General features: G+C 38.3%; 1 protein-coding gene across 1 annotated transcript in view; it reads right to left on the bottom strand.

Annotated features, from left to right (window-relative positions):
• The window catches only part of LOC136876430 (uncharacterized), a 39,465-nt gene extending 23,468 nt beyond the window's left edge, over positions 1–15,997 (bottom strand). The window contains exon 1 of the mRNA XM_067150402.2: positions 14,681–15,997. Coding sequence (XP_067006503.1) covers positions 14,681–14,741 — 61 coding nt within the window. The 5' untranslated portion in view covers positions 14,742–15,997. The remainder of the gene's footprint in view (positions 1–14,680) is intronic.
• Between the last annotated feature and the right edge of the window lie 1,540 nt (positions 15,998–17,537).

Genomic DNA, 17,537 nt, shown 5'->3' with positions numbered 1-17,537 from the left:
TTTGCCATCTGTTGAATATATTTGGAAGCTGGAAAAGGTTAGAGAATCAAAGAGTATCTAGCAGGGAATAGTATTCTTCCATGATCAGAGGACGTGTGTACTCTCTGGCTTGACAGGTAGTAATCAAACATGGATGCATGCAATGACATTACTAAGGATAAAAATTACATCAAAATATTAATGAAAGTGATAGTCGCTTAGCAACCTGCTAAGTACAGAATGTGGATTAGGGTAAACCTTCGCCTTCAATTATTGGAGTGATCATTTAATGTTTCGATTTTATGATTACTCAAAGTTGGCTGAACTTTAGAGGCCTATCAGTGTCTCATGATTCACCGGCAGGCAATTCTGGAGAGAATAAACCAAAAATGAAGCAAATTGATCCAGTAGAATGGACGGATGGATTTGCCAAAGCTGTTTTTAGTAACCTCTTTTTATATATAGATATCCTTCGCTCCAAGAGCACCCAAAGGTATCAATCCCATCAAGCATGTTGTATGGTTCAGGTTTGGGAGTCGTGTCAGGTACGCACCATTGAATTTTGGGACAGCATTAGGAGGCACCCTCGTATTTGCAGCTCTCTGATCTTCTCCATCCCTGGGATACCCAATTAAGTTAGGAAAACGAGGGATGGCAGTTGTCTTATTGAAGAAGAAAAAGACCTCTTGTTTTCAATGTCCCCCTTTATTTTTTCATTCATTCCTTATTTGAGAAGCTGTGGTATTGATTTTTCTTGAAGAAGAATGTAATGTTCATTATTCATCTTTTCCTCATTTTAGGTGTCAAATATCCTAGTGTATTTTCTTTTAATTTAAATGAAAACTCCATTTTATTTAAATATTTCCTTGTAATTAAAGCTTTTTTTTTTCAAGGATATCTTTTCATAATTTTCATTACCAAAATCTAGAAATAAAACATATTTTCCTTGGAAATTTCTTGATTAAGAAACTTACAATATTCTTATACCAATCAGTTTTGAAAATAATATGTTTTCACTTTGAAATACTTAGTTGAGGAGCTCTAAGTTAGAATGGTATACAGTACATAATGTGCCTTTAACCCAGATAGCAGTCTTGGATCTCCATAGTTTAGTTGACGGCTGCCTAGTATTTTAGCTACATCTTTGCTCTTGAGACCAGGATGATATTTGAATCAGCTAATATGACAAGATGAGAAGACTGGCCAAAGGCAGATATTCCATTATTTTGATGATAATGTGCCATAATATTGCTGGCCCCGTAGTGAAGACATAACTTGTTTGCCTTTTTTACCCGAAGGCCCTGGATTCAATTTCAACTCTGAGCTAAGAGTCAATTGAAGGACTATCTGATATGAGAGAACAAACCCGGTCGAGAATACCAAGTACAGTAATACAGCTGAGGGAGTCATGACAGAGACCAGGTGACACCTTAATATCTGCAGGCTGTACGAGTGGGCAGCAGTCATCATCATTAGGCCATTTTGAGTCATATTAACATACTGTTTCATAATTTTAACTAATGGTGTGATTAGATTGACCTCTAGGTACCGGAAACCAATGAAATAATAAAAAAGAATCAGTCATTAGAATTTTGCAACTGTAACAAGAAGCAACAACATTCTGGTTTATTTAATAGATATTTTATTGCTACTGGAAGCCCATTGGATTATTATTAGAATCCTAAAATATGAAATTATATCAGAACACGTATAAACCTTTTCAACACAGTCGTGAAGAAGCTAATGAGAAAAGGAGATGCAATGAACCTCTAACATTTTTTTAACTTTCTCCTCTTAAAAGTATTTCTGATTTCTCTCAATAATTACATTAGACATCTGTTGCAGCGATAATTAATAAATAATTAAATAATAATAATAATAACAGAGTAAATAACAAGAATAATGTGGACAGGATATTAACATACCAACAATTGGAAGTGGTTTTTCTAGAGACATAGTGGTACCGGAATATTTTCCTGCAAGGATTACTTCACCTGCTGGTGAAAGCATCGCATAAGCCTCTTGTCTGCCTCTTACCCGGAGGCCCTGGGTTTGATTCCCGGTCAGGTCAGCCATTTTTACCTGGGCCTAAGGGTTGGTCTGAGGTCCTCTCAGCCTACGTGATTTCAGTTGAGGAGCTATCTGATGGTGAGAAGGTGACCCCGGTCTAGAAAGCCAAGAATAACAGCTGAGAGGATTCATTACGCTGACCTCGCGTCACCACATAATCTTCATCCCTTTGGACTGAACAGCCGTCACTTGGTAGACCAAAGATCCTTAGTGGCCAGTAGCACCATAGGATATATAAACAATAAACCCACACCGACACTGATTTCTTAATATTACCAACAAAAAAATTCTGTAGACCACCAATACTATTCAAAATATGAAATTTATAACCCAGTAACATACAATCACTCAAACTATTAAAACAGAAGTAATATCTCATAAGGTAACTTAATACATTTACAGGAGCAAAAAAATATTGACAGCACAGAATGGTTATTGTACTTTCATTCACTGCCTTCCTAAAACATCCAATCACTACAGTCCGGGTCTACTTCTTGTTCTCCTTCCTTCAAACTTAACCTCCGTCATTGGCTTTGATATCCTTTCCTCTTCCAGCCTGTTTAAATGTTCAAACTATCTCCATTTATTTATCTCCGTTACCCCTGCCTGACATAAAAGGCAGACCAGGGGCTTTCAACTTGGGACCATGGGTTAGCGACTGCAGTTCCATTGGCTGAGTCTGGCATTGCTTCCAATTATGTCAGGCTCCTCATCTTCATCTTTCTTCTCTGGCCTCTTTTGGTCAACTCTTGTTCTCTTCCGACCTTGATTGTCAACATAAAAGCCTTTGATTGCTTGTAACAACCTATCCCTCATTCTGTAATCCCTCAGTGTCGCCACATATTTTCTGTTATTACTCTGTCACAAGCCTTTTCTGTATCTACAGAATATAAGCATAATGCTCATAGCATTTTCTTTCAGATGATTCATACTGAAAATCTGGTCTTCAAAGCCCCTTTGTAATAAGAAACTGCACTTGTTTCCAACGACTTACACTCCACCATTGGTCACATCTTCTCTTCTAAAACATCTGTCAGCAACTTGCCTGGTGTACTTATCAATGAAATACCTCGATAGCTGTTACAATCCTTTCTGTTCCCTTACTTATGAATTGGTGCAATTACTACTTTCATCCAATCAAAACAAAGCTGATTACTTTATTCCGATAATTTGTAGTCTTAGTTCCCTGCATACTTTGTACTTTTCACCTTCGTTTATTTATCAAATAAAAGTTAATAATAAAATTCCCATATCCCAATAATATTGCAGTTCAAGCCCCCGGCATAGTTTTGACAGAAATTATTGTAGACAACCTCTTATTTTTCAGCATTTAAGGACACTTTTATTCTCCGTTCCGCATAGTAGAGAAAATAATAGTAATCCACCAGCGGTAAAAATTCATATAACCACATTTCAGCTGAGAATTGTAGTGTAGATACAGTATATTTAGATAGTACCGTATCTTGCTTGCTATATTCGTGTGTATCTATTAGAGCATAGTACTAATAATAACTTGTCTAAGCATTGAGCTTTGTTGGTAATCTTTGAGTACAGTAGTTCTTGCATTTCAAACTTGCAATTTTCATTTCTGTTTGTGCTTAGTAGTGACATACGGTACCAGTATTGTAATAAGGATACGTCTGAACATAGTTTAAAATTATTGTAGTGTACTGTACAGTAGTATACGAGTAATATCTTATTAGGATTTAGTGTGCTTATTTTATTATTGTAAAATATTTGTGTAGTACCGGTATAGTAGAGGTATCCGTAGAAACTCTGTTACTAAAATTTTGTTGTTGTAATTAGGATAGGCTTTATTGCAGTTTAGAATTGTGTAATTCTTGTGTATTCTTTTTGGTACTCAGTAATTAACATCAGTTTTTTATCCTGTTGGGGTGTTGTAGGATAAAAGTAGAGTTCGACTAAGTAGTATTGTAGTGTAGTAGTATATTAATTACCTTATTGTTGTGTGATCTTTGAGTACTATCCCAGACAATATATCCCTCCATTAATTTTTTTTTTGCACATAAGTTATTTTATTTTTCCTTTTCTTTTCATTTTCTCCATAAAGAATGGCTAAGGAGTGCAAGTGTAGGAACTGTGGGTGTGGCAAGGCACTGAAGGGTATGAGAGAGGAGTTGGAGAGTTTGAGGGAGATAATTAGGATTCTCACAGAAGACAGGAAGGAAGATAGGCCTCCCTCAAGCAATATACAGGATACAGTAGGTGTACAAGAGGAAGAGGAAAGAAAGGGGGGAGTTGTAGAAGTGGTCTAATGTTCTAAGGGGAAGGAGATTACAGGCTAAGGGCTCTATTCAGGATTAGAATTCAGGACAGGTGTCTGTGCGAAATCGGTACAAATCACCCCAGGTAGAACAACAGAGGGAAGATGAGGAACAGGGAACTGTTGCTGAGATGTGTGAAAGTAGGAAGAAGGGAAAAGGTAGGAAAGGGAAATGTAGAGTAGAGGGTAAGAAAAGACAGGTGGAACAGGGTCATGGGAAGGAGAAAAGGGAGGAGGAAGTAGCTTCTGCAGCTATCAGGAAATATAGGGCTGAGCAGGAGCGGAGGGGATCAAATGAGGTAGGTAGGGTTGAGGCTCTGATCATGGGGGATTCTATCGTTAGACACGTGGGGAAAGTGTGTGGAGGAAAGGGAACCAGGGTAGAGTGTTATCCAGGAATTAGGTTGAGGCAGATGTTGAGGAAAGTAGAAGAGAGGGAGGAGGGGAAGGAGAAAGTGGTAGTGTTTCACTTTGGTACCAACAACATAAGGCAAGCTGATATAAGTACCAACATAGTTGGGGATGTGTGGGATCTGGTAAATGCAGCACCAGTGAAGTTTAAGAAAGCGGAGATTGTTATCAGTGGAATACTGTGTAGGAGGGATACTGACTGGAGGGTGATTGGGGATTTAAATGAGACTATGGAGTGAGTATGTGGGAAACTGGGAGTGAAATTTCTAGATCCTAATGGGTGGGTAGGAGATAAGGATCTGCGCTCAGATGGCCTTCATTTAAACCACAGTGGTACGTATAAGTTAGGAAATTTGTTTGGAAGGGTAATAGGGAGGTACATTCAGGGAACGGGGTGATAAGGGTACAGAGATCTGGAAGTCAAGTAGGGATGACATAAAAGTGTTGGTGTTGAACTGTAGAAGTATTGTAAAGAAAGGAATAGAATTAAGTAATTTAATATATATCTATTTACCAGATATTGTAATAGGAGTTGAATCATGGCTGAGAAATTATATTATAGATGCAGAAATTTTCTCACGGAACTGGAGAGTGTATTGTCGAGATAGGAATGGTGGGAGGGGGAGTATTCATTCTCGTGAAAGAAGAATTTGTAAGCTACAAAAAAGTTAAAGATGAGAAACATGAAATTCTAGGTGTAAGGCTCATTTCTAAATATAATAGGCAACTTGATGTCTTTCGAGTATACAGACTGGGAAAGGGTAGCACTGACACGGATTCAGAATTATTTGATAAGATAATCAGCTATGTGGGAAACGACATGGAAAGAAATGTGATTGTAGTGGGAGATATGAATTGACCCTATGTCAATTGGGAAGGAAATGCGAACGACAGGAAGCATGACCAACAAATGGCAAATAAGCTAATATGGGAAGGACAGCTGATTCAGAAAGTGATGGAACCAACTAGAGGGAAGAATATTTTGGATGCGGTGCTGATAAAACCAGATAAGCTCTATAGAGAAACCAAAGTAATAGATGGTATTAGTGATCAAGAAGCTGTTTTTGTCGTAGTTAAAAATAAACGTGATAGAAAGCAAGGTCTTAAAAGTAAGACTATTAGGCAGTACCATATGGCTGATAAAGCAGGCGTGAGGCAGTTTCTAAAAAGTAACTATGATCGGTGGAAAACGATAAATAAAAATGTAAACAGACTCTGGGATCGGTTTAAAGCAATTGCTGAGGAATGTGAAAACAGGTTTGTACCTTTAAAAGGTGATAAGGAATGGTAAAGACCCACCTTATTATAATAGAGAAATAAAGAGACTAAGAAGAAGGTGCAGACTGGAAAGAAATAGAGTTAGAAATGGCTGTGGAAGTAAGGAGAAATTGAAGGAACTTACTAGGAAATTGAATCTAGCAAAGAAGGCAGCTAAGCATAACATGATTGGCAGTCATACAAATATTAGTGAAAAATGAAAGGATATGTATAGGTATTTTAAGGCAGAAACAGGTTCCAAGAAGGACATTCCAGGAATAGTTAATGAACAAGGGGAGTGTGCATGTGAAGATCTTCAAAAGACAGAAGTATTCAGTCAGCAATATATAAAGATTGTTGGTTACAAGGATAATGTCCAAATAGAGGAGGAGACTAATGCTAAAGAAGTATTAAAATTTACATATGATAACAATGACATTTACAATAAGATACAAAAGTTAAAAACTAGAAAAGTGGCTGGAATTGATAAGAATTCTGGGGATATACTAAAGACAATGGGTTGCAATATAGTACCATATCTGAAGTACTTATTTGATTATTGTTTGGTTGAAGGAGCTATACCAAATGAATTAAGAGTTGCTATAGTAGCCCCTGTGTATAAAGGAAAGGGTGATAGACATAAAGCCAAAAATTTCAGGCCAGTACGTTTGACATGCGTTGCATGTAAGCTTTGGGAAGGCATTCTTTCTGATTATATTAGGCATGTTTGCGAAATTAATAACTGGTTCGATAGAAGGCAGTTCAAGTTTTAGGAAAGGTAATTCCACTGAAGCTCAACTTGTAGGATTCCAGCAAGATATAGCAGATATCTTGGATTCAGGAGGTCAAATGGGCTGTATTGCGATTGACCTGTCTAAAGCATTTGTTAGGGTGGATCGTGGGAGACTACTGGCAAAAATGAGTGCAATTGGACTAGACAAAAGAGTGACTGAATGGGTTGTTATATTTCTAGAAAATAGATCTCAAAGAATTAGAGTAGGCGAAGCTTTATCTGACCCTGTAATAATTAAGAGGGGAATTCCCCAAGACAGTATTATTGGACCTTTATGTTTTCTTATATATATAAATGATTTGAATAAACAAGTGGAATCAGAGGTAAGGCTTTTTGCGGATGATGTTATTCTGTATAGAGTAATAAATAAGTTACAAGATTGTGAGCAACTGCAACGTGACCTCGATAATGTTGTGAGATGGACAGCAGGCAATGGTATGTTGATAAATGGGGTTAAAAGTCAGGTTGTGAATTTCACAAATAGAAAAAGTCCTCTCAGTTTTAATTACTGCGTTGATGGGGTGAAAGTTCCTTTTGGGGATCATTGTAAGTATCTAGGTGTTAATATAAGGAAAGATCTTCATTGGGGTAATCACATAAATGGGATTGTAAATAAAGGGTACAGATCTCTGCACATGGTTATGAGAGTGTTTAGGGGTTGTAGTAAGGATGTAAAGGAGAGGGCATATAAGTCTTTAGTAAGACCCCAACTAGAGTATGGTTCCAGTGTATGGGACCCTCACCAGGATTACTTGATTCAAAAACGGGAAAAAATCCAAAGGAAAGCAGCTCGATTTCTTCTTCTGGTTGGTTTCCAACAAAAGAGTAGCGTTACAAAAATGTTGCAAAGTTTGGGCTGGGAAGAACTGAGGGAAAGAAGACAAGCTGCTCGACTAAGTTGTATGTCAAAAACATATCAGATGTAAGACTTTTCAGGCGTTTGCTCTATTAACCAGCGTTTCGTCTTAGGTCTGAGTGGGATGTGTCAGACCCTACGGTAGACATTTTTGACATGCTCTATTGGTGAAAAATATCTAATTCTCTCCATGGGAATTTAGAATTTTCTAAGTGGTATGTTCCGAGCTGTCAGCAAAGTGATGGCGCAGAATGACATTAGTAGATGAAGTTCAAGTGGTGTCTTTAAAAGTAGGAAAGATCACAATATGAAGATAAAGTTGGAATTCAAGAGGACAGATTGGGGGAAATATTAATTTATAGGAAGGGGAGTTAGGGATTGGAATAACTTACCAAGGGAGATGTTCAATAAATTTCCAAAGAAAAGGCTAGGAAAACAACAGATAGGGAATCTGCCACCTGGGCGACTGCCCTAAATAATAATGTTATTTGCTTTACGTCCCACTAACTACTTTTACGGTCTTCGGAGACGCCGAGGTGCCGGAATTTAGTCCCGCAGGAGTTCTTTTACGTGCCAGTAAATCTACCGACACGAGGCTATCATATTTTAGCACCTTCAGATACCACCGGACTGAGCCAGGATCGAACCTGCCAAGTTGGGGTTAGAAGGCCAGCGCCTTAACCGTCTGAGCCACTTAGCCCATCACCTTATTACTTTATGATGCCATTTCATCCCTATCTTTTTGCAATATTTCAACCTTTCAGGCCTAATTTCATGTATTCCGGCAGCTTTGTGACACTGAAATCTATTTACGGTCCTCTCCTGCTCTTTCAAGCTTTCTCATTTGCCATTATGTTTCTCCTTCCAGAGAACTCTGTTGTTCATGGCTTCAATAGAAAGATTTCCTTTCACATTGAGAAGATTTTCAAAAGATTCCTTTTCTCTATTCATCGTTTCCATATGATCTAGAATGGGCTCACTTGTTTTACCCAAAATGCTGTTTATTTCCAATTTCCCTTCCTTTCTAAGATTCTTTATAGCAGTCCAGAAATGTTTCTCTGCTGCTTGACTACGCCTTTCCAGGTTCTTACCAAAATCTTCCCATGTTTTCTTCTTGCACAGTACAATAATTGGTTTCACTCTATTTCTTTCATCTACATCAATCTCCTATGTACATTTTAAAATTTTATTTATTTATCTTATTTTGCTTGGCATAGTTAAGGCTATGTAGCCTTCTCTTACACTAAACCGAGGTTAACAAATACATAGAATTAATACAATTTATGGTTACTAGGGAAGAAGTTCTTGTTTGGAGCCATTTTTTATACACCTTCGTTTTGCAATTACAAGCAACCCTGACTTCATCATTCCACCAAGATGTACACTTTTTCCTAACATTACCTACAACTGTTCCTAGGCATTCCATTGCTGTTTTTCTAAAACATTACTGTATGCCACCCATTCTTCTTCTATATCAGAGGTGTTCATGCTGCGATTGCTCAGCACTGTAAGTGGGTGGGTAGGCAGGCAGTCAGCGTATGCTATTCGGCCACCACGCTGAGGTGGTTACATCACAGGCCCGTGAAGGTTGGGCAAAGTTCTCCCACTCTCGATCACTGCGGCGATACACGAGTTTGAAATGGAGGTGAAGATAATTTTAAAAAGAGGACAGAAATCCATGTAATTTCCAATTTACATTGTAAGAAATAAAATTGTTTATGCTCACTGCAGTTTATGTATTTTGACTGGATACAATACAGAGGCCTACAACCTCAAATATCTTTATAATGTACGTTATGAATTACAATTTTCACTGTTAAATTTTAAGAGGTGCTTGCTTGGGTTTAAATTATCTGATAAACTCACCAACAATCCAATCATGCTTACCTGGAATAACATCAGTTAGGTTATTTATTTTAAGGCATCTATTTGGTAGATACATTTACATTGTCGTTGTATCTTGGATAGTAAATATCTATATCCTCACTCGTGATGAAACTCCCTCGCCATTTTGTTACTTCTGTTTGGTTCAACTTAATAACAGAGTACTGAAAGGTGGATCCTTCCTTCTATTTAATATTGTATATTTTGAGGCTAGCTGTTATCATCGGACACCTGATAACTTTTAAATACTATTTTCAAATTAAGAAATGGGAATACTGTCATTCCCATCCAAGCAATTGTAAATCGTAGCTTGTACGCTTATCCATTTCCTTTGTAAATTGTAACACAAAAATTATAACATGTTAGTTTTCTTTGAATGTATAAATACAAGAAAATAAAACTGACTGTTTTTATCAAGCGTAATAAAATCAAACCAGAATATCTTGAAAAGGTTGGTTTTATTGCGGTTATAGCATTTTTTTCTTAAATACTGTAACCCATTCAGCATTTTGCTGAGTAATAGAGGAGAGCTTCGTTATGACAGTCGAACGTCACGGTTCCTTTCCCTGCAAAGTGTGTTCGCTCTCTCGCTTCTCTGTTACGTGTGCTTGCTACGTAAGCTGCCCACATTTACGTTACGTCAGCCCGGCCGCAGTGGGCTAGCCTCAGCACCTCTATTCTACATCCTGCACCTGCTTGCTGTCTGTTATTTACAACTATTTACCAATCAAATCCATGTACTTCTGTCTAATTTCCTTGTCCTGGAGATTCTTCACCCTTACCCATCTGCAGTCTGACAACTTTCTCTATCCTATGTCTAGTGATACTTGGCTCCCCAGGATACCCATGCATTATTAGATTTCCTGAATTCCAAGTCATTTATGATATAGCCTATTATGGATCTGGTGTGCCTACCCTCCCTCTTATAACAGTGAATATCTTAATGCTTGAAGACTCCTCCTATTTGCTGAATCAGCCAGTTCTACTTTCTTCCATAGCTCCCCATTCCATTTTATTTCCAAGGAATCCCTGGCCTGTCAAATGGTAGTTGGACTCCATCACTCCCATAGATTTGAGGCTTATTTAAAACATTCTGAACGTTTTTGGTAAATTTCTATGAAGAAGGGTGGTAGCCTTACATACACATAGTCTTAGTAATAATGTTATGGCTTTATATCCCACTAACTACTTTTACGGTTTTCGAAGACAAAGAGGTGCTGGAATTTAGTCCCGCAGGAGTTCTTTTACGTGCCGGTAAATCTGCCGACATGAGGCTGACGTATTTGAGCACATTCAAATACCACTGGACTGAGCTAGGATCGAACCTGCCACCTCAGTACAAGGAGAGCCACGGCTCAGGATATGTCCGGGATGCCCACTTCTGTCCCATAGCATCTGGTATCTTGACTCTTGTGACCACGTACAAGGCTACTCATCCAAGTGCCCATGGTTCACAAACTAGGATGCGACAACAGGACCACACACTGTCATCCACTGGAAAATTATCTATATATATAAAATAAGAGTTTTGTCTGTACATTGCTCAGAATTTAAAAAGGATGATATTTCTGAATCAGTCATGTCCACAGTAACAAGGAAGCGTTTTTTAATTTTCTGTAATTTCTGTCTGTCTGTATGCACACATATCACGAGAAAGCGGCTGAAGAGAATTTAATGCAAAGTCGGGGAATAAGCCGCTACAATGTAGGCCATAAATAATTGTATTCACGCTGAGTGAAATGGTAGTTTAGGGGAAGGCTTAAAATTTAATTTTCAAATATTTATGTTATTAGTGGTCGTATTTTAATGAAAATCGATATGCAAAGTCGGAGAATAAGTTGCTACAATCTAGGCTATAAATAATTCTATTCACGCTGAGAAAAATGGTAGTTTAGGGGAAGGCCTAAAATTTAATTCTCAAATATTTATGTTATTAGTAGTCTTATCTTAATGAAAATCGGTATACAACAGTGGCGTATACTGAGGAGTACCAAGGCTATCAGTGAAGCCCAAACCTCAGTTCAGAATGATGGAAGTCTAAAACACATTATAATGTAAGCATCTGACACATTGTTCCATTTACAAAACTTGAAAGCTGTGAGAAAAAAACGTTGCACGTATTTCTGAGAGCAAGGCATCGGAGACTGATATTGCAGCCCAGACTCTCGTCCCTCTTCCCTCGACCCACTTCACGCGGCTTGCTGATGTCTCTCGAATAGGTGCTGGGACCGGGGTGATAGCTGTGCTGGGCTTCGTTCCACCAGATCGCCACTGCTATCAACCATGCGTTACTCATTGTATATACTTCCTCACCTCTTCTGACTTAATTATACAGATAACAGAGCGCTGGTGTCTTGTAAGAAGACACTGCAGGGCTGCTGTTATAGGAGTAATATAGTTTTCTTTTTATTGGGAGATCTGTTACGTAACACACTGGTTCATCATAACATTCACCGGGCGAGTTGACCGTGCGCGTAGAGGCGCATGGCTGTGAGCTTGCATCCGGGAGATAGTAGGTTCGAATCCCACTATTGGCAGCCCTGAAGATGGTTTTCCGTGGTTTCCCATTTTCACACCAGGCAAATGCTGGGGCTGTACCTTAATTAAGGCTATGGCCGCTTCCTTCCAACTCCTAGGACTTTCCTATCCCATCGTCGCAATAAGATCTATCTGTGTCGGTGCGACGTAAAGCCTCTAGCAAAAAAAAAAAAATATCATAGCATTCGAGCTATTTGATCCCTACTCTGAGGCACCGATTGGAATGAGCAGTGTGCATATTTAACGGAATAATGGCTGAGGAGTGTTCACGGCAGTCTGCAGCCTGGTCATTCCAGCTCTGGAACTTGGGACTATTAGATTGGCACCGTTGTACTGGTTTGTTAAATGATAAAATGTGCAGCTTTTAATTTGATCGAGGATTTTATATGATAGCATTGCTTTTAATCGCTACATTCCTACTGACGTTTTTGTAATGGCCTATGTTGACTTAAGTTAGGAAAACCAGAAAGTCAGTCTTTCTGAGAATCCCGTAGGGAAGCACAGGTACATCAGCTAGTACCAAAATAAACAGAAGAGGGCAAACCTAGGGATATGATAGTAAGATAACCCTATGATCAAACTGCTATGGTTACTTGCAGAAAGTTGCACGAGATCTACTGGAACTTCCCATACCACCAAATTGGCATGTCATTACACCTGGCAACTTCTGCTTGTTCTGGTTTCTACAGAATGCTTTGAACAATAAATCATTTACTACATTCTCTACTCTCAGAGCATTTGGACGTCTTCCTACTCATCAAGCAGTTCTTCTCAGGGATCATTAAAACTTACCAGATAGGTGGGCTAAACCCATGAAAAAATGGATGATACTTTGATAAAAATCTGTAATGCATAAAATGTGTTTCATTTCCAGCTACAGAAATGATGTGAACTTTCAAGACAACTCTATAGTACACATACAAAGTATGTAAGTACCAAGATTAGGGTAGGTGCTTTGGAACTTTCAATACATTGCTGTTCTATCTTTTATATGAAGTGAATGTAGAAAATGCGAGACACTCGATTGTCATTGCTGGAATTTGATCCTTGGATCTCTGAATAATGCAGTTCATTTAATCCAGTTGATCAAGGACCATAAATGTCTCAATATACTCTGTGCATTCCAGTGGATTCCCTTCCAAGATGGATTGGAAGGAAATGAAATAGCAGATTCATTGGCTAAGGAAAACACCAACTTACATATACACATACATACATACATACATACATACATACATACATACATACATACGTACATAGGAGATGCCACAAATATATTCCCTGAAATAGTCTTGGCTCAAAAGATAACAATGATCCGCAAGAAAGTAACTGCCACACAGTCTGAAACCAAAAAAGGAGGAATATCCATGAAAAGGGAGGAAAACATTCAGGAAAACCTTGGAGGGCAGTAGTAGGAAAATTTTAGGCTCAGGATAGAATATAACTGCTTTGCTGTGCATTTAAGAATTGGCATTTATCAGTCCAGTGGGTGCCCACTGTGCCAGGTTCATGATTCCATGATTGTTAAGGAACATTTATTCCACTGTCCATAACTTGACAACAATTAGCAAACGCTCAGAAGTATCACCAAATTCTACAGGGATGCTAGATACATAAATATGTAACTGATGAATGTTCTTTAGCCAACAGATGTGACAGCTTTCTTTCTAATTTTGATGAGCTTCGCATCCAATGCAATATTTTCTGCTTGGAATGTACAGGTCATTTGCATTACCGAACATGTAAAACTAATGGCACAGTGACTTATGATCATATGATCATAAGAGAAGTAGGACTCAATTTTGTTTCCTGATGTTTATCATATTCTTCCTTATTTCAATTTTGAGACTGCATAAACCTGAGCATTCACTGCTATGAAGTAAAATCGAACTCAAAATGCTGAGAGTAACTTGCTTGGGAACTGATAATATTAAATGTCAAAACAGCTGGGCTGAGGGTTCAATCCTTGCTCAGTCTAGTGATATACGAAGATCCTCAAACATCCCACTACTGGAGCCTCATGTTGGTAGATTTACTGGCACATCAAAAACCTCCAGTGGGACAAAATTCCGGCACTTCGGCGTCACCGAAAAATGTAAAAATATAGTTAGCGGTATGTAAAACCAATAATATTATAATAAGACAGTTGTTCACATTCTTCCATGAAACAGGATTCCACAACTGGCATCTATTGTTATTGCTATAAATAGTTTATCCTCTTTTCTATCCAGCACATTTCCTCTGTGTAAAAAAATTAAACAGTGGTCTCAAAATCAGCTGATGAACAGTTTCCTACTCTGGCTAAGAAAGTTTTAAAAAAAGGAACGTTTGAAAAATATAAGGCACTCACAGTCTTCTCCAGTTTTCCTAGAGAATAATTTCCTTATTACAACACACTTCGTTGCAACGAGATTCTAAATCGATATCTAAATAGAATTGAGCGAAATGTTAGTCTAACTGACCCCAGGAGCCGAACTCCTTCATGCTATTGTTGCGAACTCTTCACCCCTGCTGGTTCAGAATTCGGGTCTGTAATACCGTATTTTCAGCTCAGTTCCATTTAGAACAATTTGTCTCAAGTGTGAAGCTCTCCGAAGGGTTTACTTGCCTCGTTTGAATAGAGACACTACTTCTAGTCTGGAATCATCATTCATGACGTCCGCCTTCATGCTCTCGCCGCGCGCTCAGATGAATGAAACTTAGGACCCGTCGTTCAGACGGCCTTGTGACTTAGGATATTTTTGGTCAAGAGGCTCTCTGACGTACATTTTCAATGTGTCTAGGTCAGTAGATCTATATTTGTGATCCTGACAATGGTCAGGACCTTCGGCATGCCAGAAAGAATGACAGCTAGTGTAGACGGAAACGTGTACCGTATTAATCGCTGCTTGGCGTTGCGGAACGCTAGTACGAGCTTCATAGATTAAAATAACAAGTGAAGATGAATAATAATAATCTACCTTGATTTTAATCCACCATTAATCCATACTTCGGTCCGATTTTAGCCATTTATTATCATCGGATAGCGAGTTCATTGCCGGTCGACTTATTGTACCGACAGCCGAATACACGGGAACGAGAATCCATGTCGGAATCGAACCCTTGGGAATACGACGACATCGACTACAAAACATACTCTGTGGTTTAAGATAGGCTGTTGTTAACTTAACTTGCAAACCACTGATGTACACGGACCACTGACTTCCTCTTGAAACAAAAATAACCACCACATCCGTAAAATTGGTCGCAGTTCGTACCTAGAATGTTTTGTTCTAATCGGTTTTCGTGTGCGAATGAGTTATAATTTGCATTTGCGACAATTTATACTATACCGTAGCTCTGTTTTATTTTTTAAAAGAAATAAGTTGACGGCGCGCCTCTATGCGTGTCAAAACTTGGAAACGTAATATTATTGTCCGGGAGATTTCTAGGCGGGATATTCCTGCAAAGGTTGTGTGTACTTCCTCACGGTAGAGATTTCGCGGACTTTTTGTAATATGATCAACTCTCATCCCATAGTCAAATAGAGCTAGAATGAATGGATCAGGCAGTAGCATTCTTCCTGAGCAGAAGTTGTCGGGTTCGATTCTGGCAGTTCGCTTGCTCAATTACGATAGCCTAATGTCGGTGCATTTACCAACACGTATTTTTTTTTTAAAGAACAAAACTGCAGGATAAAATTTCAGGCTCCTCGACGTCTCCTAAAATCGTAAAAGTAGCGTGACCAAAAATCAACAACATTATAATCAATTAAGAGGTGTACAGTCGAGCAAACAAGAATCTGGGTTGATGAGGAATATGTAAACCACAGTGATTATGGATTTACGAACGCTTTATTTATATATTCACCTCTGGGACAATTCCCATTGAGGTGCTACTCACTCAGCGGCGTAACCAAGGGGGGTTTACTGGTGATTATACCACCACCCCCCCCCCCCCCGCTGGAATTTTTACAAAAGAAAATATACAGAAACTGACAATAAAAAGTGAAAGTTGACTTAGTGGGTTGGCTCTTTTGAACATTCACAGAGGCATAATTGTAAAACCGAAAGATCTCTTGAATCTACTGTATATTCTAAGAAGCCTTGAAAGTTGGATTTTAGATAGTAATCTGAACATACCATTCACTGTAAACTATTGACCCTTCTGTATGTTAATGTAAGATTTTGTAGTGTACTGGTACTGCAATCTGAATATCAATATAATTGACTTGTATCAGTCTCCTTATAATGGCACTCATACATGCTCGCACCACATACGCGCAAGCACCTTCATTATGTTCTATAATTTTGTGAGTATAACCCCCCCTCCCAATCGGTCCATCCTGGCTACACTATTGTACTCACTAGATCTGTTTCTTTCTATGCATAGGCAGGAGGGAAACTTGGAAGAATTTTGAATGGTACTATTGCTGTGCTATGTAACTACTTTCTGTTTATTTTAAATTGATGTCCTCTTTCAAACAGTTAAAAGAATTTAGAGTAAGATAGGTACCTACATTTTGAAATAGGAATTTGTTTGCAATGTACATGGATGGTCAATTTAGTGTAAACTGGGCTTGAAAACTTGACAAATAAGTGGTAAGACTCAGCAAGACTGTTTACAATTTGTCTAAACGTTTATTGCCAGATATACTAATTCCGGTGGTCAGTGGCGCCGACTTTGGCAGGGCCAGGTGTTTTCTGCCCCCCAAAAATGATCTTAGGAGGGCAGAATGCCATTTTACCCACCCAAAAATTCTCCTCGTGGACGTTAAGTCCCCTTAAAATGTGGAGTTTCATAATCTTCGGAGGCTGCCTAGGCGTTAAATCTGGAGAAGGTGGTAGATGGTTTTATATCAAGAAATCAGATTAAAAAGCGGGCATTACTTCAGAGAATTACATTTCTCTATGGAGACTATTCTGGCGGTACATCTGGTGGTAGAGCTTTTCACATTTCATATCATGAAATGCATAATATACAGTACGGTAACAGGATATTTATTAAGAAAATGTATGTATGAAGCAAGTTCTAATTTGTTTATTTGTGATTATTTTTGATAATTTTAACTTTGTACATAAAACATTCCTTCAAAATATTTACTGTATTTATGAATCGAGTTCAATTTTTCTGTTTACTTGTGAATATTACTGAAAACTCCGTGCATAAGACTTGTTCAAAAATGTATTCAAGAAAGAAGCTTTTATTATTGTTCTGTCTTTTTGTCTTGTTTTTGTTTCTTTGTGAATATTGTTATTATATACAAATGTTTGCATTAATGGTTGTTCCTCATTTCACATGTTAATCAAGCGGGGGGGCCCAATCATTACTCGAAGTAAATGCCGTGAACCCCCGATAATGTTAACAACAAATATACTTGAGAGAGAAAAAGAGGATCTTAGAGATTCTTAGTACAAGCCCTGGCTTCCGCTGCACTACTTTTCTCCATTATCTTAATATTTACATTTCCCCATAACCCTTTTATT

The sequence above is a fragment of the Anabrus simplex genome, chromosome 6 (genome assembly GCF_040414725.1).
Source record: "Anabrus simplex isolate iqAnaSimp1 chromosome 6, ASM4041472v1, whole genome shotgun sequence".
Classification (NCBI taxonomy): domain Eukaryota; kingdom Metazoa; phylum Arthropoda; class Insecta; order Orthoptera; family Tettigoniidae; genus Anabrus; species Anabrus simplex.
Note: the sequence above shows the minus strand (reverse complement) of the source record. Positions and strands in the feature narration are given on the sequence as shown.